Genomic DNA, 24,817 nt, shown 5'->3' with positions numbered 1-24,817 from the left:
AAAAAAAAACAACAGATCAGATACAAACGGTATACTCTATATATATAAAGGCAAGTTTTGAAACTTTAGCACGCATATTATATCCTTTTCAATGTCAAATCTCCATTCTATATACATCTTTGCTTCTCGCCTGGGGCAAACAACGTATAGCAGCCAGAACTCGGTGTGGAGCCAGCTACAACCTGAATTACACCCTCCCTATGAACCGGCGATGTCGTGTAGCAGAGATCAACGGGATGGACGTGCAGCTTATACCAAAGCTGACTCGACATCAAGCTCGGCCGGGAAACTGCCGGGGAGACAGAGAGCATGGCTATCGCGTCTGTCGGCGGCCGGGTAAAAAGAGCTCACTCTCAGACATTAAGTCTGATCAGGTCTCGTAAAGGGGAAACATCACCTGCCATGATCAAGATCGAACAACAGAAAAGATAAGAAAGTAGTGACTCTCACATTTTCAGCTGTTTCATCAAACAACAATATGGGCCCAATCATGTGATCATGGTTTCTGCAAGCTGGACAAAGTGAACATGCTGAATAGATAATCAATCATCATTTAGATGATTTACCAATGTTATTTTCACGATTTTCTTCTGAATTTGTTTTGTGATATTACGCTATACATCTAATACATCGAATACCGTCATGTTCATAGTGTATGTAACTATGTACGTACTTTGAATTAATTTGTAAGATTGTATGCTAAGCTTATGCGTCGTGTTTTATTGTTATCTTTCACCCTCTGCTTACAAAGAAAGTGGATACGCCACCCACTTATGGGATTAACGTCTGGCTGGTAAATGTCAAAAGCTAGTTAATAAGAGCCAGAAGTCTGGCAGGGCTGATAAATGAGATATCAGAAAGAGGAATATATGTCTAGCTTGAATGATCTGATGTCGAAACGAACTATTTTTTTTTCTCTGCTTGGATGTTCCTGTGACCATGGGTGTGTTTCAATTGACCCAGACTGCCTATCCATGCCGTGTAAGAACGGATACTGCGAGGAGACAATGTTTAACTACACGTGTCATTGCCAACCAGGTTACACAGGGCCTCATTGCGAGACCGGTAAGTTACTAGTGATATCTTTCTGTGTTTATTAGTCTAGTGGGATTTGGGGAAAATATGACTGTTAGAGGCATTTTTTAGTAAAAGTTGGGAACCGGTCTATTTTGTATAATTCAAGTACGCTGAATCCAAAAATTCCGGTTCCCAAGCGAAATTTTTAGTCTAAGAGCATCTAATTTGCATAAACAAAATGGCCGCCAATTCATTGCTTTTTAAAGGTGTTTCGATGATCTAATTTTCATAAAATCTCCCTAGACACGCAGAAATAGTAATAATTTCAGAAATTAAGGTGCAAAGACAATAGCTAGGTCATCATTTGTTCATAACTTTTACTTATATATGCAAATTAAGAAGTGAAATATGCAAAGTAGGCGTTGCCGCTGATACAGTAATGCATTACCGCATAGAAATATGCACATATGAGTATAGTACCTACGTGTTCACTTCTGTTTTCAATCATTTTAACAAGTTACCGGGCAAACAAGAAGTACTTTGTGTCGCCAGAGTCAAATCATAATAAATCAGTTCAAAAGAATTCAATCAATTCAAAAGAATTGAATTACACTTATGCAAATATCTATGCAAATTGGTATACAAGAGGATACATAACTGGCAGGATTCTAGATTCTACAACGCATTTCTGCAATGGATCTGAATCATAATTCTGAAGATAGTTATTGTATCAAGACCGGTTCACGATTCCTAGTGTGCTAAAGAGATACAAGAACCAACCTTATGTATTAAAACAAAACATGCATCTCATTTGCATAATAAATTACGCAAATATTTTTCCATTTTCTCAACATATTTTCCCCTAAAACAAAGTTTTGCTATTAAAACGTACCTTCGCGTAGTGAAAAATATAGATATGCTATCGGTCAAACAAAGTGTACATGGTGCCATCTGAGTCCGAGGAAAATCAAGCACTGGAATCAACCAATTCAACCAATTCGAGATTCTACAACACATTGCCGCGATATATGAATCTGAATCATTATAGTTATAATATCAAGACGTAAGTTGATGATTCTTTTGTGATAAAGGAGATCAAGAAAAAAACACAGTTATTAGAAATACCCTAATAATCTAATTTGCATATGAATTATACAAATAGTTGGCCATTTCTATGGATATATTCCCTAAAACAAAGTCTTGCTATCAAAATGTACCTTGGCGTACTAAAATACAGCTAAGATATCGGGCAAACACGTTGCAAATTGATATTCAAGAGACCGTAGACCAGGCAGGTTTCGAGATTCTACAACGCACTGCCGCAATATATGAATATGTTTCATAACAGTTATAACAATATCAAGACCTGTTAATGATTCCTGGTGTGATTAAGAGATGCAAAAATTAACTGCAACTACTAAACAACACACACCTATTATCTCATTTGCATAATAAATGATGCAAATATCATCACCCATTTTGTATACATATTTGCCACCAAAACAAGGTCTTGCCGTCAAAGTTATCGAGCAATCACATCACTATACATTACTCTATGGATTAGTGCAAACACCCTGTTACTTTGTCATTTTCATTGGATAGATTGGTTTATATTTTCAATCTGTTGAATTTAAAATCAAGTGGCAACTTTCATAAATCTCGTCATAATTTATGGGTTTTTTTTTTCATCTATCTCTTCACCCACTCTGCAGGCTCAAGCAATAAAAAATTGTAAGAAAAATCCTGGTATCTCGGACAGTGTCGGAAACAGAAACGAAGGATGAACTTTGTATTATTGTAGTCATCAACACCTTTATATTTTGGCTGAAAAGAAACATAATCTGAGTCAAAAAGTCTATTTCTCAATCGAGCCAAATTGATCTACATTCATGCAAGGTTTGCATTGGGTTTGTTTGGATTGGAGCTAGATATATCAGTTGTACAGGCTGTAGACCAGATCAAAACGTTCTCATCCATTGTCTACTAAAGAAAGATCAGGTCTGGCACAGTGAGCAGGATTTTCTTTCTTTTTTATCTTTTTTTTTAATACTGGAGTATTGTCGTTGGACTGCTTCTCGAGCGTTTACTATACTTTTGTCGGTAAAATGGCGGAACATATTTTGTGCCAAACGTGTGATGCATCTTTTGAATCGAATATAAGTTTATTCTTATAAAGACGACTGATAACAACCATGTTCTTGGAATCCTTTAGTTTTCTTTTCGTACAAGCAGCATCCTTGATGATTGTGAGTCCTTGATCACTTGCTTTAATAAGAGTGCTACTGTCAGTATCAGTCTGGCAGAAAAAGCACAACTCCAGTATCTACGGAAGAAGGCCTCTTTAAGGTAGCTATCGGATTGATGTTATCTCTCAAGGGAACAAAAGTAACTTCATGTTCGCAAGGTGATGGAAAACCCAGGTCCTCCATGAAAAGATCCATATCCTAATACTTGGGCAGAAATTCAAGTGACAATGTGGATATTCAAAAACTGTACTTGATAAAGCATTTAATGAGAGGCAAAATGGCGACCATTTACGTCTGATATGAAGTGAAATCTTCTGTATGTAACATGGTTTCTAATGAGTATTCATTATTCCGTAGTCCTTACAATCCACTGGCCCTTAAAGCTATAGAGGCCTGTTTGCTAAGAATGTCATTTCTATGATCTGAATCACATCAGGTGAGATATATCAAAAGTCAGACAGACAAGGGGCGTGGCGTCGTCAAGTTAAGAATAAATTGAAATGCATCATACTTGGTGGTTATCACTGGCGGCATGTTATCCAAGTATATACTGAAAACAAAAACAAAAAGGAACAGGAAGGTGTAAACCCCTTATTTCGCAGATTGCACTGGCCGATGCAATTTCAGAGTTCGCACTGTCTTGGAAGTTGACTAAGTTACATTCTTATAACAGATGTAGAAGGATCAAATATAGGTGGATGTGTGCCACACGTCTTTTTTTTTTTTGTCCATTTCTTCTCCCTCACTGCTATTCTAACATCGTTATTTAAGTTTATCATATAAGGCGCGGTCAGAGTGGCAAAAGATCGCAAAGTTTAAGATCGCGAAGTCTTCACGATCTTTTGGTGTCCGGTCACACTGGCAAGAGATCGAGAAGTTTGGAGAGGACAGCATTATAAAATGAAATATCCCTAGCTGTAGTGGGAAGTTTCGCGGGAAGTTTGCAGTCACACGCACTTGAAAAACTTCAAGATCTTTAAGATTGCGATCTGAAACTTTTCGATAATTTGCCAATTTGGCCGCGCCTTTTGAGATCTTGGAGATCGCGATCTTCTTGATCTTTTGCCAGCGTGTGATCGCGGCTATTCTACAAACTTAACTTTCCAATGGATCCTTCTCCAGTCTTATATGTATATATATATATAATTTCATCTAACGGACTTGCAACATAATTTTGTTTATGCATTGGGGCATCAGTAATGATTGTTGTGACATTAAAGGTATTTTTCGTCGACTTGCAAAAAAAAAAAAACAAAACAAAACACGCTTCATAAGAGAAAATAGAATAAAACCACCTATCCCTTTTCAACCTATAGACGAATGTTTGCTATATATAATCATATGTAATCATTTATATATTATCATATACATATGATTACCATGCTCTGGTTAACTGGGAAATAGAATATCCGTGCTAATGCTACAGATTTGCATATTGGAACAATACAGTAATGGATGTCGCATATGAATAATATGGCATTGTTCGATGGTATTTCCCCCCCCCCATAAAAAGTTGAGTTATGATCCGTGTAGAGAGAGTTTTCATCAATTCGTTTTGCGATTATCGATGTACTAAAATATTTTTCATGATATTAACAATTTTATGGCAATATTGCAGCTATTTTGTAGGTATTATGCAATTAGATGTTAAAGTTCATTCGCTTGAAAAAGACCCGTTTTTTGTTTTGTTTTGTTTTTGTTTTTTTGTTGGTTTTTTGGGGGCCCTAGTGCAATCATTTTTTATTAAGAATCGGGTTCCTAACTTGAATTCTTGAAAAAAAATCCCAAAGGACCATTTTAGAGGATTGAAAAATAAAATTTTACCAGGGTATAGGCTATTGAATGAACTGCATGCGCATAAAACTCATGAAGCCTACATATAATTTGCATTCCAATTACAATACATGTATTTGCATTTATTTTGATACCACTGAGAAGGGATTCTGATTTCATCTAACCCTCCAAACCTTCAAGTGTATATATATATATAGTGTTCTTAACTTCCCTCTCAAGAAAAAAAAAATATTAAAAAAATCTTCCAGTGCTAATATATATATATATATATATGCATATTTCAGTACTAATTTGCATAATTATGAAAGAAATATATTGTCTACCACCTGAGAAACGTTTATCCCTCAAGTTGCTTATTCCATTCTATGTACATAGATTTCAAATCACTTTTTTTTTCAGCTCGTTTACAAAAAAAAAAAAAAAAATCTAGAAAATGCGTACATGTATCTGAAATTCACAATTTCTGTGGCAGGGCAGCCATTTTGTTTATGCAAATTAGATGGTCAAGATCGGTGAATTTTGCTTGGGAACCGGAGTTTTCCTAACCCTCAAAACCTTAAAGTTTACATCTTTAGTTTTTAACTTGCCTCTCAAGAAAAACATTGTAACAATTACTCTTCAAGTGTTAATATATATTTATCTGCATATTTCAGTACTAATTTGCATAATTATGAATAGAATATACTATTTACCATCTGAGTAACGTTTATCCCTCAAATTGCTACTTCTATTATGTACAAAATATTAAATCATTTTTTTTTCAGCTCGTTTGCAAAGAATTTCTAGAAAATCCGTGTCCGAAACTGACAATTTCTGTGGCTGGGCAGCCATTTTGTTTATGCAAATTAGATGGTCAAGATCGGTGAATTTCGCTTGGGAACCGGATTTTTCGGATTCAGCATACTCAAATTAGGTAAAAGAGACCGGTTTCCAACTTTTACTCAAAAATGCCTCTAACACCATTTTAGAGAGCCCTTTTTCAGAAATCCCACTAGACTATATTCTGGATCTCATTGCACAGAACTCGTTTGTTTATCACCGCGTTTCGAACAAACAAAAAATATTCCGAGCTGCAAGAACAATAAGTACAACATTTTACTTCGTCAATGGGACGACAAAAGTGATATTTGTAGGATCGGCGGCGATAGACAATGCATCGATCAAGATAGAGACTAAAACAATCATTGACCCTATACTTAATACATATAGCCAAGATGACGTCTGATCGAGAAGTAAACGAAATAATCCATGTCCAAGTTATATATCTGTGCAAACTGTGGGGGCGATAAGGTTAGTATAGGTTTTCTCGGTCAATTTCATACTTTTATCACTCAAATTCATTAATGTGCATTCAAATTCACGCAGCGCACGCACGCGAAAATATTGGGGCATTCAAATTCAGAATCCGAGCGATCAATTTCACTTATGAGCGTTCTACTTCGTTTTCGTCAAATCAAATTCACGATTGGGCATTCAATTTCAAAATGCGAGCACCGACTTTAATACTCGTGCATTCAAATTCATGCGATAGTCACGTGATAGTTCCAATGAGCTTGTTTGGAGCGTTCAAATTCATTTTTAGGCGATCAAGTTCCTACTTCGTGCAATCAATTTAACGAGGAAAATGGAGGAGACTTTTAAGGAAGGAAAAAGGGCCAATACAACCAATGAATGCTTGCATATAGTGTAATTAGGATTGTTTACATGTTCTACATTGTTCTCTGTTCATGTATTCTTTTTTTTTTTCATCTCAATAAATTTAAAATCGCAATGTCCAATCAGCAGTGCATCCAAACAACACAACGACTAGTAATCATATTTCTTGATGATATACTGCATGCTGACAACGCCCCAACACCAACCACATAATGACAATTCATCAATTTAAAGACAAACTGACACACAATGATCTCACATAGTCCCGCAAAATTAAATCAATAAGACAGCAATACACAACACACAAGACTTATAAAATATTTATGTATCAGTTTCAATATTGTTTATAGTCGAAATTGTGGGGTTTTTTTTCCTCCAAAGTGTCAACCAACCCTCCGTATTATGCTCGTCTGTAGGCCTATACAGTGCCTAATTTTGGTTTGTTTGTTTCATTTTCTATCAAAGAAGATAGCTGGATAACCCATATTCAGCTGCAAAAGCTGGTCTTCCATATCGGGTCCAGTTAGATATTTTGCTCTTTGCGATGAATAAATGAAGTGGGATCTTTTACGTGTATGAGTTGTGACTCTTTTACACGTTAGTGGGACCTCCATTTTATGTCCAATCCCAGGGACATGTGCCTGTATATTCCGATTTGCTAAGCGCGAGTTCAAAATTGTCAATTAACAGGTGGACCTCTACTGCAAAATAAATAATTATCATAAATCCCAATATATTCAAAGCCAAGTGAGAAACACATGCATACACGGCCCAAACTAACTAAATTCAGGACTTCTTTTAAATTGAATGCAGTTATTTGGAACATGGTTGCCTATTTACGAATTTGAATGACCGACGAGATTCCGTCGCCAGCTTGACATGAATTTGAATGCTCATTGATGAAATGCGTGCTCCTCTCTTAAATTTGAATGCTCCGATAGTGAATTTGAATGTTCCAATAGTGAATTTGAATGCTCCAATAGTGAATTTGAATGCTCCGAGAGTGAATTTGAATGCTCGGATAGTGAATTCGAATGACCGGATTTTGAATTTGATTGCTGATTCAGTGCTGCGAGCGTGGAATGCGTGAAATCGAATGCTCGGAATAGGAACTTGAATGATAAAAGTATGAAATTGACCGGGAAAACCTATATTACACACGATACAGAATGCATTTTGTTGACCTTTGACCTTAATTCATACAGCCCAGATGGCATCCGATATTGAATGCCGCCATTGAATCGAAAACGGAGGGCCAAACATTCCCGATAGCCCCCAATAGTGTTTGCTCAAATATCCTATCAAAATCTAGGGCCAAACCGTTCAAGGATAAGAGTTACTGCTCAGAAAATGAAGTCATGCGACTTTGCATTTTCCAAAAAAAAAGAAAAAAATCAAAGAGCATATCGTTCTGATAGGAATGGAAAATTTGTGTGTGTGTGTGTGTGTTTTGTTTTGTTTTTTAACGAAAATATTATGTTCTTAAAGGACCCCAAAACAAAGTGATCATGGAATGATAAAAGGAGGGTCCCACATTTATGAGCACCATTTTGATTAAGATTTCTTTTCAAAATGGCTCTGTATAGTGTATAGCTGTTTTAAAAAAAAAGTCAGAATAAGATGAAGTTATGAAAAAAAAAAGAAGCGCCGTGCTGGAAACTCAAATATCCTGTACGCAATGCGCATGTAACTGCATTTAAATTTCCAGAAAATAATTCCTGAAGCTGTTTTATATATAGAGTCCGTTGCTTTCTGACCGCTTTTGTATGGTAATCTCTAGCAGCGAAGTGAAAGAAGTTTATATTATAATCATAGAGAGCTTAAATAGAGACTGAGGTATTTAGAAATATCCACATCGGAAAACGTAATGTGTTTGGCGATTTTAATCTGACTTCTGTGGCGGCGTATACCTCCATCCCTGTAACTGGAAAAAACACAGCGTCCTACAGTGTGAAACACAATGTGAAACATAGTGTGAACACATTGTGAACGAAATGTGAAATCTCCTCACACTGTGATGTTACTACGTGCGTTTTAACATGGTGAACACACTGTCAATCATCAATTTACAGTACGAAACAGAACATTACCGCGTGAATTCTCTGTAAAAATCAACACCACAGTGTGAATTTACCTCACACTGTTTAATTCTAGGGCTTTCACAGAATCAACAATGTGAACACATTGTGAACACACTGTGGAGCGCTGCTTCCCTTCCAGCAGGGACAATCATGTACTTTCTCCCTTTCCTTATCTCATTATTCATCTCTTTGCTTGAATATTTTTTTCTTCACGTTCTGCTTTGAATTGCTTTCGGCGTTAGTTTCATAATTTAGTCCAATACTGATTTGTCAAAGTGATTGTGACATCATAGCAACCGGATCTTAATATAAATGTGCATTTTTGTTTTTTCTTCCTCCTGCTCCTCTCGTCACTCAACCTAGGTCCAGTATCACCCTCCGATCCACCTAATGCCACCTCCTCGTTGTCTACAACATCCAGTCCTTGTAGTTCCCTGGATGCGATTACTGATGACTGGACTGGTGAAGGAAGCCATGGTACAATATTGTGTTTACTCCTTTCAGATTAATGCCCCTTTTACACTTTCACGGACACCATCACGGATGACCATGGATCGTCGATCCGGGATCATCCGTACTGTTTCCGGCATGACCGTGTTGACTCCGTGAAGTCATCCGGCATTATCCTTGACCTACCGGCATGTCCGCGGGAAAGATTAAGCTTGCTTAATTTTTCATCCCGGACATCACGGATGAAAATCAATACTAGCTCTTCCTTGTTGGCACCGTCTACTCCGTGTTGCCGCCGTATACCTTCCTTGTAGGCACCGGCTACTCCGTGTTGCCTCCGTACTCATTCCGGTACATCCGTGAAGACATCGAAACGTCCGTATTAGCATCGGCTCCATCCGGGATGAGAAATTCGTGTATTTTGCCAATAAAAGCTCATAAAGTCCATGAAATTTGCTCACATCTTCCCCCATCAGTACAGCCAGCAACCCCTCATACTGTTCGAACAATTGTAGCCTGAGAAGCTTCAGTGACCCACACACATTTCCTTGATAGTTGTGTGTGTGTGTGTGTGTGTGTGTGTGTGTGTGTGTGTGTGTTTTGCTTTGTTTATGTCATGATGTTCCCGCAAAATGAGAGTTTGCAAGAAGAGGTTTGACTGATATCGACAAGCCCAGGCTTATGTAGGCTGCTGTAGATTTTCTAGTGTGCTTGTTATTAGCTCTGGAGGCATGTTGCCCGAGAATGATAAAGTATCAAAAGCAAAAGTAAAATGTCATATGTCAACATTTAAGGGACATCGGTGTAAAGACTGCGAAAGGACCCAGTTGCATCCGTGCTCTTCCTTGATATCCGTGTTGGCTCCGTATCGTTTCCGCTGTGGTCCGCGTTCGTTCCTTGTCTGTCCGCTTAGGCACCGTACAACAATTGTACTTGTCCGTGTAGCCTCCGTATACTTGTACGTGTAGACATCCAGTTGGGATTGTATTCACACCGGTATTGAGAGGAAAATCGATATTTTGCATGCCGGAACATCACGGATGACGGTCCGTGGTCATCCGTGAAGCAATCCGTGAAAGTGTAAAAGGGGCTTAATAAAGAGCACTTAATATGCAGGGCCGGCGCAGCAGTTGGGGCCGTGGGGGCTCGGGCCCCCACACTTTTCGTGCACCATACAAAGGAATACATAAGGTGTCATCACTTTGGGCCCCCACACTTTTTTCAACCCGGAAGTACGTTAGTGGCACTAAAATAGAAATAGATAGAGATCTTGAAGTATGGCGGCGGTAAGGTTATGCATTTTCTCTGAAGACTATTTTTTTTTATAACACCCAGAAATGGGAGGGGAGAGAATGAGCTGAGGACCTTTTATCATATGTATTTATTTATTTATTTTTTGCTTGTTAGCTCATGAAACCCGAAAGTGGGCCCCCACACTTTTGAAAACACTGCGCCGGCCCTGATACGTGCATTAGCTTTTGAGTGATCGGCCTGTGGGTTTAAAGGGAGCTTTCACAAGGCGACGGACGCGATGAGTAGAAAGCAACCAATGTTTTTGTACCCTATTTAAATAAGCGCCTTCGCAGATATGCGACGCGGCGGCTCAGTCGAGATATCGAATGTGCGACTGTGCGTGTGACGTCACTTTTCTTCAGCTGCGTCTGACCCAGGGTGTCCAGCTTTTATTATACATACTACACTCTTCTCGGTATCGCCAATACCTAGATATCGAATGTGCGACTGTGCGTGTGACGTCACTTTTCTTCAGCTAGTTGCATTATGGGTTAGCTCAGGGGACAAGCTTGTCCCAGTTTGGGCTTTATGTACTCAGGTCATCTTCTGTCTTTATTCAGGAGTATTTTTTTCAGAAGATTTCTACGCTTTCCATTATGAGACCAGCACATTTATTGAAGCCTTGCAGTTATAAACCATGACTCTAGCCACTGCAAATCAGTACATTTAAAAACTTGAAACCCTTCTTAAGCAGAATTATAGCAAAAAACAAACAAACAAACAGAAAGATTAACAACGGAAAATATCGGACTAACTCCATTCAATCGCATGGGAACTGCGACGCACGCGAGACAACCGGAAGCGACAATGGCACCATAGAATCCCACAGTGCATCGATCTGTGACAGGACTTTTCAGCGTGGGCAGAAGTTTTCTGCCCATTGGCGATACCAAGATTTACCCGAAATTTGCCCACGACACCCACAATATTACCTTGGCGTTGCTACAAGGGAATTTAGATTTTCGCGACGCGGACGTTGAGAAAAACTAATGTTCTGCGCATGCGCAAAATCGCGTAGCAAGATCGATATCGCGTCGTTTCACCCACCTAGTGCGACGTCGACGTCGTTGTTGACATTTCCTTTGGAGCAACATAAATTGCTGCAAACCTAATGTAGCAAATTCGTTTCTGCCGCCATTTCCATGCGGTTTCTATATACGAGACAGGTAAAAAGCGCATGCGCAGGTTTTAGGTCCAGATGTCAGGGGGTATTTCATGAAGTATTTTGGTCCGATATTTTTCTGACAGACTGTTACAAGCTACTGAAATCCTTGCGAGTGATTGGCTGAGAGCAAATTTGTCTGACAATTTTTGTTGGACAAAATGCTTCATGAAATGCCCACCTGGTCGCAATGTGTGCGTTGCCAGGTAGCATGACCTGGGCCCCGTTTCAAAACAGGTGCTAGGATGGCAACCCTTGCTGGAATGTTAACTTTCCATTGCAATAGCCAATCAGAAAGCTTGATGCTTGATGCTACCATGACAATTGTCCTTCAAGCAAGAGTGGTCTGTTGCTATCATAGCAAGCTTTCATGAAATGGGGCCCTGGTCTCATGATCGGAAAGTCGTACGGCATCACGTCGTGTACTGCTTGCGGCGGCTGTAGACTAAAGCCCTGTCTTAACATGTCACAAAACGCACGGTTGCCTCAGGGTAGCCTCCGGCGAAGATTGTTTCCCCACGAAAAAGATTGTGTCTGTCAAGACGCAATACGGTGAAAAGCCTCTGGAGAGCCTCCGGAGAAATCTCATCCCGCGATCGACAAGAGAAGAGTGTCTGTTCAGACGCTCTCGGGGTGAATTTTACTTGGGGGACGTAATGTGACCAGCGCTATTAAATTCAGGTGACCAGCGCTGCGCCACACACAAAGTCTGTTTACTCAAGACCTTTGAAATCCGTGCAACGCATAAACAAGGCTGTGTGTGGTATCCTGTGTATTAGCCTGCAGTCGTCACGGTTCTGTGGGTTGGGTTGAACGGTATCGTACTGTATATACTCTGATTGTAAAACATGTTTCTAATTTCATGATTTGCACTCTCTGTATTTCTTTTTGAAATATCCTTAAGAAAAGAGAAATAAAATGCGTTTGCATGCTGAAAATACTTTCAGGAAAAACAGTAGGCCTAATTCAAACGCCTCCGTAGATAATAGGGCCTACATGACTGTATCAGAGCACACGTGCACATTACTATACAATGTAATGCACAGGATAGTGTGCGTTAGTGGAGATGTGGCGCACTCGAGGGTATTTACAATTGTGAAACATGCACGAGGCGAAGCCGAGTGCATGTTTCACAATTGTAAATACCCTCGAGTGCGCCACATCTCCACGAACGCCACGAACTAATCCTGTGCATCATTTGTTTTATAAAATGGGTCGAAAACTAACAGCTTTTTTCACGTACCTTTGTGGGTCAACACCAGTCAGGTACATGTAGCACTCGCTCAAGAGTCAAGATGTCCGAAGATGTTCGTCCCAAACATTTACGCACGTCGCACTCGGAAATCCCGCACATACACGTGTAATTATAAGTACTGTACTTATAAGAGTATACGTACGCCACACAATGTTATGCACACAAGAAAGGCCGGCCGGCAGCCCGAACTAGAAGTTGTTTACAGGATTGACAGCGCGTATAGTAGCGCGCGATGCACTTGTAACAACTGATTGAGTGCGCAATGCTAGTGTAAACATTGTGACGTCAGGCCGTGCATGTTAGTGAGAAACTAATGCACGCACACGTGACTCATTTCAGCGCTTCCAATTGGCTACATTCTTGAACCCATTTCATAATAATTATAATGTACTGAACGACAGTACGCAAAACCGACACTACTAGGCAAAGAAAGCTCAAGATACCGACACTGGGCAAAGAAAGCTCATGAGACCGATACTAGGCAAAGAAACCCGACGAGACTTGTGGACGAGACCGGTACTACACAAAGAAGGCTCACGAAACCGACAATAAGCCAAAGAAAAAAAAAGGGAGTGGCTCACGAGACTGACACTATTCAAAGAAATCCCACGACACCTACACTGCGCAAAGCCCACGAGACCGACACTATCGTAAAGAAGGCTCGCGAGACCGACAGTACCCCAATAAGGGCTCTCGATACTGGCACAAGAAAGCCCACGACACCGACACTAGGCAGAGAAAGCACACGACACCGACATTACGCACAGAATGCTCACGAGACCGACAGCACGCCAAAGAAGGCTAACTAGACTGATACTAGGCAAAGGAAGCCCACGAGACCTACCGTTTACGGGTACAGTCTTGTTTTTCCTTCATTCAAACACTGAATTAGATTGAGGATGATTCAGTTTTCTGATGTTTTCTGTACTATTCATATTTTAGCAAGTGTACCTCGTATTATCAATTTTATGAAGGCCACGAAGCCATGCTCACTGAGGTTGAATCTTCGTTTTTATTTTCATAACATTAAACCTGTTCTGCGATTAACTTTTAAATCGTTTGAATTGCTCATTTGCGCTTTCAGTTTGTGCTCAAAGTTCCTCGGTCTGGCATGTCTGGATGACGTTTTCGTAGGGGCTAGTGATGGTACTTAGCGCCAAAACAAAGCCTTGAAAACAAGCCTTGTCATACGAGGGAGCTGTTGAATGGAACAGCTTACCAAAGTATCTCACTCATACTTCATCAAAAAGTCCTTTCCACACAATTCTGGACAGCACTTAATTTTGCTCGAGAATAGTTACCATGATTTTTTTTTTCTTAGAGGAGGGAGGTAGCGTGATATATCAGTCATCAGAAATCCTGAATTATTTATACACACAGTTTGAAGATACATATTCTTTATCATTAGATATGTATTGTTTCATTATAGATGATGTGTGTGTCTTGTTTAGGTTACATGTTCTATAATCGTTTTGGTTGATATCATGCTGTTTTGATATTTATGACTAGTATACATGTGTGTATTGTCCATACTGTGCAGGACCTCCACGAACAACAGTGTTCAACTTACTGATGGAGCCACCCTGTGAAAACAGGACTAATATATAAATAAATAAATAAATAAACAACTAAGTAACATAAATGTATGTAAATAAACTGATGTTTATATTTGTACATATTATGAAAATCAAATTATGTATTTCAATATGTTAAATGATGATTAAATCCTATATTTACACACACCCACACACATAATATGTAATTATAATATCCCACTTTATTTTCTCTTGAGGTTATGAAGAGAGAAAGAGAAGGAAAACTTATCTTTACTATTTCATTCATGTCTTTTGTTATCATTGTCATCTTGAAAGGTATCTGCAAATGAAACTAACATGTCAATTCTAGCAATTTTTACTTTTGTGCCTTGAAGGACAAAAACGAATATGTTCACTCATGCGTAAAGTTTCAATTTTCATTGACATTATAGGTTGATAGCCAATTAAATTGTCTTTAATATGGTGTATATCATGCATAGATTTTCTCCAAATCATTCTATGAAAAATATGAACTTGAAAAAGTGTTTACTTTCTCTTTTTGCTGAGTGTACATACTTACATGCCTTTTTACAGGAAACTTCTCTGCATTAATTTTTATAACTATAAGTCTAGAACCCTTCCCTTTACTCAGAGGTTCATAATCTCTTGTTGGGGGTCAGAGAAAAAGTGACTTTAGATATGGTTGACATGGCGTTTGTAGGGAACGATGCCATTTTCGTTGTTGTTGGATATTGCATCTGTCATTAACCTTGTAAAACCTTGTGGAGAAAGTTACTTCCGTCGTTCTCAAGGAATTTGAATGATATTAGCACATAGAAATGGCCTGAAGCTACAGATGCGTCATACATGTTGGTTTAATTATCATTTTGCTTAAGTTTTTTATTGTGTGTGTGCACGCTTGTGTGTGTATTCATGTGTGTGCGGTAGATTGTACTTGTGTGTATAATTATGTTCGATAAAGATAGGTGGTTAAAGGGATGGTACAGTATTGGTGGAGATGAAAATTGGGCTTTTACTTTTTTGCGAGATACCAAGAAAACACTTATGACATAACACAGAACATACCATTTTAAGAGGAATTCAAGTTTATTTGATAAATATCGGGTTTGGAATAGCTAAAACATCCTAAAAAACAAAGTAAAAACAAACGATCGTAATAAAATGTGGCTCCCACACTTTATTATAGGATCACTCTGTTGTGGATATCTCGGCCATTTCAAAACCAATTTTCGACAAATAAACATTGAATCCCTCTTGGAATTACATGTTCTTTAACATTCATAAGAGGTTTCTCACTATCTCACCAAAAACTGATAAAAACCTGAAGTTAAGTCTCAACCAAAATTATAAGATCCCTTTAGCACATTTTAGCACAACCATCCCCATTCGGCGTTTAGACGTTTTCACTTAACCTGGCCTATATACGTGATATAAAAACGGCCATCGGATATTGTTACTGTTAATGTTGTTTACTCTAAATGTTGGGCTTGCTTGATGTGCAAAGTTGAAACAGTATATATCTTATTTTATGTTGGTAAAAGTTATGACCCCAATCTGTCAAATGTTAAACTGCCGGGTGGCAAACAACATCGCTATTACAGTTTTGTTTTGTTTTTCATTGTTTTTTTGTTTTGTTTTTTAAAGCAATTCGCAGCAAACCATGTCTTGACATAATTATTTTATAAAGGACAATGACAGATCACGTGCGGTCAACCTTTAATGAATATGTTCGTTCCATTACGATTTTGTTGGGCTTTTTTAATGGAAATTTTGTGAAGAGAGTAATGAGAACTTGAATAAAATTGTGGCGTCGTTTTTCTTTTTTCTTTATTTCTCATGTCAGAAAATCCGTTTGTGAAATATTACGACCAAAGTCTGCCTTTGCCTGCCAAAACACTTGCTTTTTTTGTTCCTTCGTCCCTTTTGGAAAATATTCCCACAGATCTTTCCGTCCTCACCTTTTCAATATGCAAGTATCAGGAATTAAAAAAAAAAGAGTTGTGACTTTTAAATACACGACGCACACACACATACACACACACATAATGATATATATCATATCTACATATATATATACATATATACATATCATATTATAATAAATTAAGTATAAAGATATTGTATAGACAGATAATTGGCAGATAAAACTTAGGTATTTTACTCTTCCCCCCCCCCCCCCCCCAACCTTTATTGCTGGTGGCCCGGGATGCTGCTAATGTCGAGCTTTGTATGTTGATGTAATTGTAATTGTATAATGAGTAGCGCAAATTTCTGGATTCTTTTTTAGTTCATTTATTCCTATACATACCAAGGTTTTTCGTTGGTAAAGTAATCGTGTCTTTGTTGTTGCTGTCTATTTTTCCCATTATGATAAATTCTCCTTTTTTCTACTTTTACTGCCAGAAATTCCCGCGTTCGCAGAAGCGCTTGGGATGGAAAATTATATTATCCCGGATTCAAGCATTACAGCGTCCAGCATGCTTCTGTCCAATTTCGCACCCCAGAAAGCGCGACTAAAATTTCATGGAGGATGGATTCCAGAAGGCCTGAGCGGTAACTGGATCCAGGTAAGTGTATACCAAATAATGATGCATCGGACTTGTCATCGTATCGATCATCCAAAACAATGAAATTACGAAGAACCCGCAACAATAATATCCGAAAGACCAATAAGACCATTGATAAGCATATCCAACTTCCAGATTTTGCTTTCCTGGCACTGCCTGTATGAGATACAAAAAAAAAAAATAACACAAATTACACTTAGAGCTAATCACAGAAAATCACTGCAAAATCGATGGCGTACACTAGCGTGTAATCCGTGTATTGCATTATTTTGTTATGTTTTGTCGCGCTGCGGATTGTTACATGTGACGTCGTAGACTCAGCGTGGGTCGACGTATTCGGTACTCAACAACACGCGTGTGAAAAGTCTCTTTTAAAAAGAAACGATTCAATTTTCGGATCATCAGATCATTATTCAAAGTTCGTATGGGCCATAAAGCTGATAGGGCATGAAATTAGCTTAATATATGATAATAGAACGGAAGATCCGATCTCCAGGCAAATTTTTATGGCATGTTTAGATTAAATAAACAAAAAAGAGCGGAGAGCTGTAGGCCTGAAGGTCAACCGGAAAGGTGTAAATGCAACTGCTCAAATTCCCGAAATTTTGCTCTCTGATAGTTATTTAGCCATCCAAGTAAAACTTCGTTCAAGGAATGTATGCAAAAAGAAGAAATTATTAATTTGGGGATCGTAACTTAAAGGGAACGTAAACCCAAAGAGCAATGTGGATTGAGTGAAAGCAGCAACCTTGGTAGAACACATCAGTGAAAGTTTGAAGAACCTCGTTCAAGGCATGCAAATACTCAACACATTTGTGGTTGTGCCAAACTTTTGAACATGCCATCTTTATTTTGGGTCAGTCATGCGAAACTGTGCCCTCACTTATCATGCTTATTGTCGAGAATGGTATACCTGTTGTGGGACGTATACAGCAATGCGATATGGCAGATGTAAAGGCCGTGTCACACCAGCCTTGCGTGCGACTTGCAAAGAACAATTTTGACTACCCGGATGTCCCCGTAGATGATCCGCACATGACAGTACCTAGCATGTATCTCAGAAGTAGTCGCCCGGAGGTGCGCACGCATATTTTTTTACCCGCAACCGTGTTTAGGCCCTGTCACACCTTTCCGGGCAAGCTACTCGGGCTTGTTACGAGTAGGGATTTTCTAGCATACCGGACATTCCTGAGGGCGGATAAGGATTTGTGCGAGTCAGCGCATGTGTCTTACTTGCTGGACGCGTTATATACTTGCGAGTATACTGTGTGACCTTTGTACCAGTCGCATGGGGGCTGAAAACTCAGTGAAAGAATTCCTCTAATGGAATGGCTGAAATCTCACAGAATTTCATTATCTTGGCTACATACGCGACTCACCCGGAAAAAAGTTTTGGTCATGCTCAAAACTGGGCTGCGGTTAAATCGGATTTGCGTGAGCACCTCCGGGCAACTACGCGCTAGATACTGTCAAGTGCGGACCAACTGCGGATATAAATAAGTGTGAATGAAAATTGAATTAGTACTTTGTATGTTCATAGTGACTGGTCCATTTAATAGTGAACACAAAAACCTACTAGCATGCACATGTAGCAAGAAAGAGGATTTGTGCGAATGAAAATTGAATTAGTACTTTGTATGTTCATAGTGACTGGTCCATTTAATAGTAAACAACATTCCTGAGGGCGGAAAAGGACTTGTGCGAGTCAGCTCATGTGTCTTACTTGCTGGACACGTTAGACTTGCGAGTATACTGTGTGACCTTTGTACCAGTCGCGTGGGGGCTGACAACTCATTGAAGGAATTCCTCTAATGCAATGGCTGAAATCTCACAGAATTTCATGATCTTGGCTGCATACGGGACTGCGAAGTACCTGCGTGGGAATTGCCTGGGAAGTACTGCCGCTAAGGGTCTCCTACTGACGTCCGGTATGCTAGAAAATCCCTACACGTAACAAGCCCGAGTAGCTTGCCCGGAAAGGTGTGACAGGGCCTAAACACGGTTGCGGGTAAAAAAAATATGCGTGCGCACCTCCGGGCGACTACTTTTGAGATACATGCTAGGTACTGACATGTGCGGATCATCTACGGGGACCTCCGGGTAGTCCAAATTGTTCTTTGCAAGTCGCACGCAAGGCTGGTGTGACACGGCCTTTAGACCAGTCGCCCTCGCGACCTTTTGCCTAGGAAAGGACGATCGCGATGATAATTCCTCTAGGGATGTTTACTCAAGTAATGATGATGGCAAATTATAAAGAAATTGAAAACCAGTAATCAAAGTGTTAGAGGTTTAACACACACACACACACACACACACACACACACACACTAAGAGTTCGCCTCATACCATGTACATACCAAAAGGAGGTGAGCTGACATAGAAAAGAAACAGTCATGGAACGGTCACGTACAGGGAGACACATAACACTTCGGATACAAAATTTCTGAAGTATTTCAGCGCAAAACTGCTGACCTGACTGAAGATAAACGAGACATGAAAACTCGTCACATTGAGGACGAGTTAGGTGATACGCTTGTGGTCATGAGATGACAGTCATCTGTGATCGACAAAGAAAAGAATGTGATATAGGCACCTTGAAGTTATATTGAGCGTGCATGCGAAACCGTATCTGTAACCACTCGACCACGGGTCATCCACGGAAATGGTAAGACAAAAAAACAACAACAATGTATAGATATAACGGGGGGAAAGTCAATGCCCACTCAACTAACGTGGCCGTGTGAACATCTATTGCATTGCTAGACGGAAAAGCGGCCTTGTAACGACTGAGGTCGCTATGCCATTTCTGGCAACTTGGGAAAAATACGTCCCGCAGACATAAAACCTATAATCGGCTGGTTTTGATACCTTGCCTTTAATCACAATTTTCAGTGTAATGACGTCATCAAATTACAAAACAATGACATGGTCTTGAAAGAAAATTGTTCAAAGTACAACACCTCAGTCGTCGTCATTACATACTATGATCGGTTTGACAAAGTCAACCTGCAAAATGTTGCTGCAGTCGAAGCAATGTGGTCTCCAACACACAAAAAAGAGGGATATGGCGTGTGTGTGTGTCTGTGTGTGTGTATAGGTGCGTTTATATACGAACGTGATTTCTACATGGACGAATATGTAATACAAAATTGAAGAAAAAAAAACAGTAAAGTAGCTAATTATTTTGTTTCGTGATCTTGTGGGGTTCGAACCCGCAACCTCACGTCTCTGAGACGTCGCCTTTAACCACTCGGCGACACGTCTCGACGGGAAAATATGGGGAACGTTATGGACTTGAAAGACAGTTGTTCAATATATAACACATTCATCGTACGTTGTCAGTTTGCTATTGACATGACGATCTATCATTTGAATATGAGGCAGGCATTAGTACCTGTATGAAATTATTATAGGCATGGTTATCAAATTGCCCTAAAATATCCTTATAATTGCCTTATTTTTACACACAGTTACGCTATCCCTTTAAACTCGTCACAGTTTAATCAGAATCATTAACATCATACATTAGTACCATATTCAGTTCCATAGCTGATCACGTTTGCTAATCAATTAAGAGTAATTGTCTAGCATGTGTCATATGGCCAACCTGTATACACACGTATATACACACACACAATGCTAAATGTATGTATCAAACATCTGTAACACAGCTTTGAACTAACTATAGGAATTATCGCTGCACTTATCATCCATACTTTTTATCACTATCTGAAACTCCACAAAAACCACTAATTGACAAATAATCATCAATACAGAAGACTGAATACCTTTTTTACAATGTATAGCTTGTTACATGTATAAATCAGCACAAAGTAACCACGACTACATTGTGTTACTGAATTAATATGAACAAATTTCATGTTGTGACAGTATACTATATCAGTTTGAAAAGCCCAACCTGCAAAACTATAATTTTGCAGCAGTCGAAGTAATGCAGTCTCCAACGCAAAACAAAGGTATACTGTGTGAGTGTGTGCGTATAGGTGTGTTTACATGCAAACGTGATTTCTACATGGACGAAGGTGTAGTACTCTATTGAAGAAAAAAAGTAAAAAAAATATATTATTTTCTTTCGTGCTCTTGTGAGGATCGAACCCGTACGTGTGCAACCTCACGTTTCTAAGACGACGCCTCTAACCACTCGACCATACGTCTCGACGAGAAAATTAGAGGAACGTAAGCTTATGTACGTGAAAGATGAATCAGGAATCGTTTGGTCCGCATTCCATTCTCATTTTCAGTTTTAAATTGCAAAATTGTCAACCTCATGAGGAGATTTCAAAGAATAAAATGCATGATTACTGCAGCTTATTGTCACAGCTACAACATAAATAAGTTTCAGAGGAAATGAAGCAAAATCAGCTGAGATAAAGGTGCTTAAACGTTGTCAAGTCAATGCATGGTTTCTAAAAAAATCACCTCCCATAGACATAACACGTAAACTTGTCCGATTTTGCGTCTTTACCTTTAAACACAATTTAAAGCATGATGACGTCATCAAATTTCAAAACCATGACATGGACTTGAAAGGCAAATGTTCAAAGTACAACATATCTGAATTTGGGATAATATTGAGCTTAAACAACAGAGATACGAGCAAATGAATGTCAGAAACAGTACCTCAAAAAAATTAATTCCACTTTTTTGATTTCAGATGACGATATGATGACGTCATAATGTAATTATGGAAATAATGATACTTGAAACGTCATGTCCAATTTATATGCTTTTGTAATATGCAATAAAAACATAGGGTCACCTGACGTTTTAAAGAGCTATGGCGAAATAAACAAAGACATGTTTTTTCACTATATTTGCACATAGACGCGCACGCGAAATTTGAACTTTGACGCAAGTGCATTGCTTTGTTATTTGTAGGAATCGATTAGAAATCAATGGATATTGTTGCTCAAAGTATCAGGAATCCAAATCTGTCAAAAAAAGTGTATTTTCATGTTGCTGACGCGCTGTGCGCGCGAAAATGCGCGGACGGACGCGCACGCGCAAAATTGTTTGAAACGCATAAAATTGTCTGAAACTTCGAGATTTCCCATTGGAAAGTTGTTTTGAGCCTTTTAAAATTTTGACGCGCGCTTACGCGCACTTAATGATGTCCTAGGTAATTAGCATCAAAAGAAGTAAGATAGAACGTGACCTGAACTTTATGTCCACAAAAAATGATACAGAAATGACCTTTAGTTATGAAGTTATGATCGATCATGTAACATGGTCCAAAAATCACAAAATGGCGCCTAGACGACGTCATAGATATGTTACTGTCATGAAAACCTTATTGTGGCTAGATATTGTCATGAGACATGTTCCCTGAAAATGTCATGTTATTCCGTAATGTCATTCTTGAGATATTGATGACACAAAATTGTCCAGAAAGAAAGAAGAATAAAAAGAAATAAAGAGAGATTTTGACAATCACAATAGGTGATACGCTGATAGCGTATCACCTAATGAATGGGTAAATAATGTATCTTCTCTTGTGAACTGACAACAAGGTTCTTGGTGTGTCTCCGCCTCTCTAAACACAGGTCGAACTCGAAAATCCGACCTGCGTAGTTGGAATAGCAACGCAAGGCATTTCGCACACTCACCCGCAAATGTGGGTGACAGAGTACAAGGTTGGATGCGGACTGCTGGTAGAGAGTATCGTCATAGTGACAGAAACCTCCTCCTATGGTGTCTCGGACAAGGTTTTAATAACTCTATGTTTCCCGTCGGTTGTCTTTTTATTTTTCATATCGAGGGCAAAGAAGCACCTGATTGTAATAGTATTCAATTCGTACTACTTTGTGAACACAACCAGACATAATCTAAAGGGAGAAACAACAATAGCAAGAAGAGATAAATGTTGCATCCTGTATGTTAATGAATCCACATCCATACACTTCGCACGTGTAAAGACTATAATATGTCGCAAGAATAATTTAACAAAAAATTACAACTTTTTGCCCAGCGATTCCATCTTTGCTGTGCAAAATGGGGTCGAAGGTCAAATAATATCTTTCACTCTGTAATTTCGCTAGCATTATGCCGTATTGCACCCCCATATTTTGCACATCAATTCTGAGCTATCACTGCCTATAGACCAAGTTACAAGGATCATTAAATTTTCATAAAATTATTCCCTTTTCGTTCGGACCCGCAGCTGTGCAAATTAAGTTCAAAGATCCGAAATCCCTTATCCAGTATAATGGTAGAATTCATAATACATGTATTGCCCCCCCCCCCGTATTTTGCAAATGTATTGACCATGATGGATGCGTATTAACATATTATGTTTTAAATAAGTACTCTTGCTCACACGATGTCTTGGCTGTGCAATTAGGGTACCGTTTTAATTTCAGACGAACTTATCCTTGTATCTTACTTATTACTGTCCATATCACCTTTATATTTTTCACACGTGTAGAGCATGTTACAGGAATCATTTCATGAAATGCCGACTTCCTGAATTGATATCGTATGCCTTGGTTATGTGAATTATAACATAGATGAAAACATCTTTTTTTTTCCGAGATGAACAGATAACAGGACATGACAGTCCTGACAAATTCTCGGGTCTCGTTATAATTATTGTTTTAAAGCCCAACCAAATTGACCCAAACAGACAACAAAAGGACAACATCATGAACTCAGAACATAGAGCTCAGACTTGGATTGTGATTGTTGTTGGGGCTTTTTCAAAGCTTTAAAATGTAATTGAGATACAAAACGACATGTCGTTTTCATATCAGATCTTTTCTGCCAATACGGATGCAAGGACGGTGGTGTACAATGGCCTTCCTGAACCACACATTTGCCGCTTCGTAAAGGTCCATGCGGTGTCATGGTTTAATGTCCTTGGCCTGCGATTTGAGCTCTACACAGCGAGTGTGAACTCCGAAACTTCGAGTGAGCAAGCCGATTGGTATTTCAGTTTACCATTGGCAGTGCCATAGCGTTAATCTGTAAAAATGTCCTGCAATTTGATCAAACGGGTGGCGTGGAGATACCAAGAGATGGGAAGGTTGGCCCGGTTGTGATATAATCAAAGATTCCTTCAGCAAAAATAACTTTATCACTGATAGTTTTGTATTCTAGCACATAAAATAGCCAACTAATCTTGACGTGACAGGTGTCAAGCGTTATGATTACCCATGAACGTATTCATGTAGGCCCTATACTCTTCAATTGGCATACTAGTATTCGCTGACGGGCGCTTGCTATTCATGATTATTATTATTATTATTATTTAACGCACCCCGGTGGGCAGAGAATTAAAATTCGATTCAATCGGGCCACGTCCATGTCTCCACATGCACGGGTCTTTATCGAAAGCATCTAAAGCTGTATTTTCTTTACAGGGGCTAGTGATTAGGGTTCTTATTTTTTTTACCTGAATAACGAGTGTTTTGAGCAGAATCCACTCTTTTTCCCCAGACCCAGAGATTGATGACCAGGGGCCAGTTTCATAAAACTTGTCATCAGTGACAACTTGTCATAGATGTGACAATTAAAGCTACTGAAATCCTTGCATCTGATTGGCTGAGAGCAAATTTGTCATAGAAATGTGGCAGTTGTCACTGATAAAGTTCAGAAACAGGCCCCTGATGTCGACGTATAAAAGATTACAAAATCCATTTCACCCATTTCCAAGAAAAACTCGAGGTGTAAGCTTGCATCTTTAAAAAATAGAGCTACAAGAACCTATATACAAGAAAGTCC

At 39.0% G+C, this 24,817-nt stretch overlaps 1 protein-coding gene across 1 annotated transcript; it reads left to right on the top strand.

The window, feature by feature from the left end:
* The first annotated feature begins 200 nt into the window (after positions 1–200).
* LOC139736990 (lactadherin-like) lies at positions 201–24,051 on the top strand. Its single transcript, XM_071647664.1, has 5 exons — positions 201–336; positions 964–1,065; positions 16,914–17,077; positions 22,642–22,803; positions 23,848–24,051. The coding sequence occupies exons 1-5, from the start codon at positions 201–203 to the stop codon at positions 24,049–24,051; spliced, it is 768 nt and encodes a 255-aa protein (XP_071503765.1).
* Positions 24,052–24,817: the final 766 nt, after the last annotated feature.

Source organism: Diadema antillarum, unplaced genomic scaffold (assembly GCF_040938485.1).
Source record: "Diadema antillarum isolate AM-2024a unplaced genomic scaffold, OU_Dant_1.0 seq00000675_RagTag, whole genome shotgun sequence".
Classification (NCBI taxonomy): Eukaryota; Metazoa; Echinodermata; class Echinoidea; order Diadematoida; family Diadematidae; genus Diadema; species Diadema antillarum.
The sequence above is the reverse complement of the archived record's forward strand: the minus strand, read 5'-3'. Positions and strand labels throughout refer to the sequence as shown.

What these genes read in the sequence shown, in the direction of transcription:
- LOC139736990 (XM_071647664.1), top strand. Translation starts at nt 201, where the DNA reads ATGAACCGGCGATGTCGTGTAGCAGAGATCAACGGGATGGACGTGCAG. An exon ending in AGGGCCTCATTGCGAGACCG is followed by an intron (nt 1,066 to 16,913) that starts GTAAGTTACTAG and finishes TTTTACTGCCAG; the next exon opens with AAATTCCCGCGTTCGCAGAA. An exon ending in CCTATGGTGTCTCGGACAAG is followed by an intron (nt 22,804 to 23,847) that starts GTTTTAATAACT and finishes TTTTCATATCAG; the next exon opens with ATCTTTTCTGCCAATACGGA.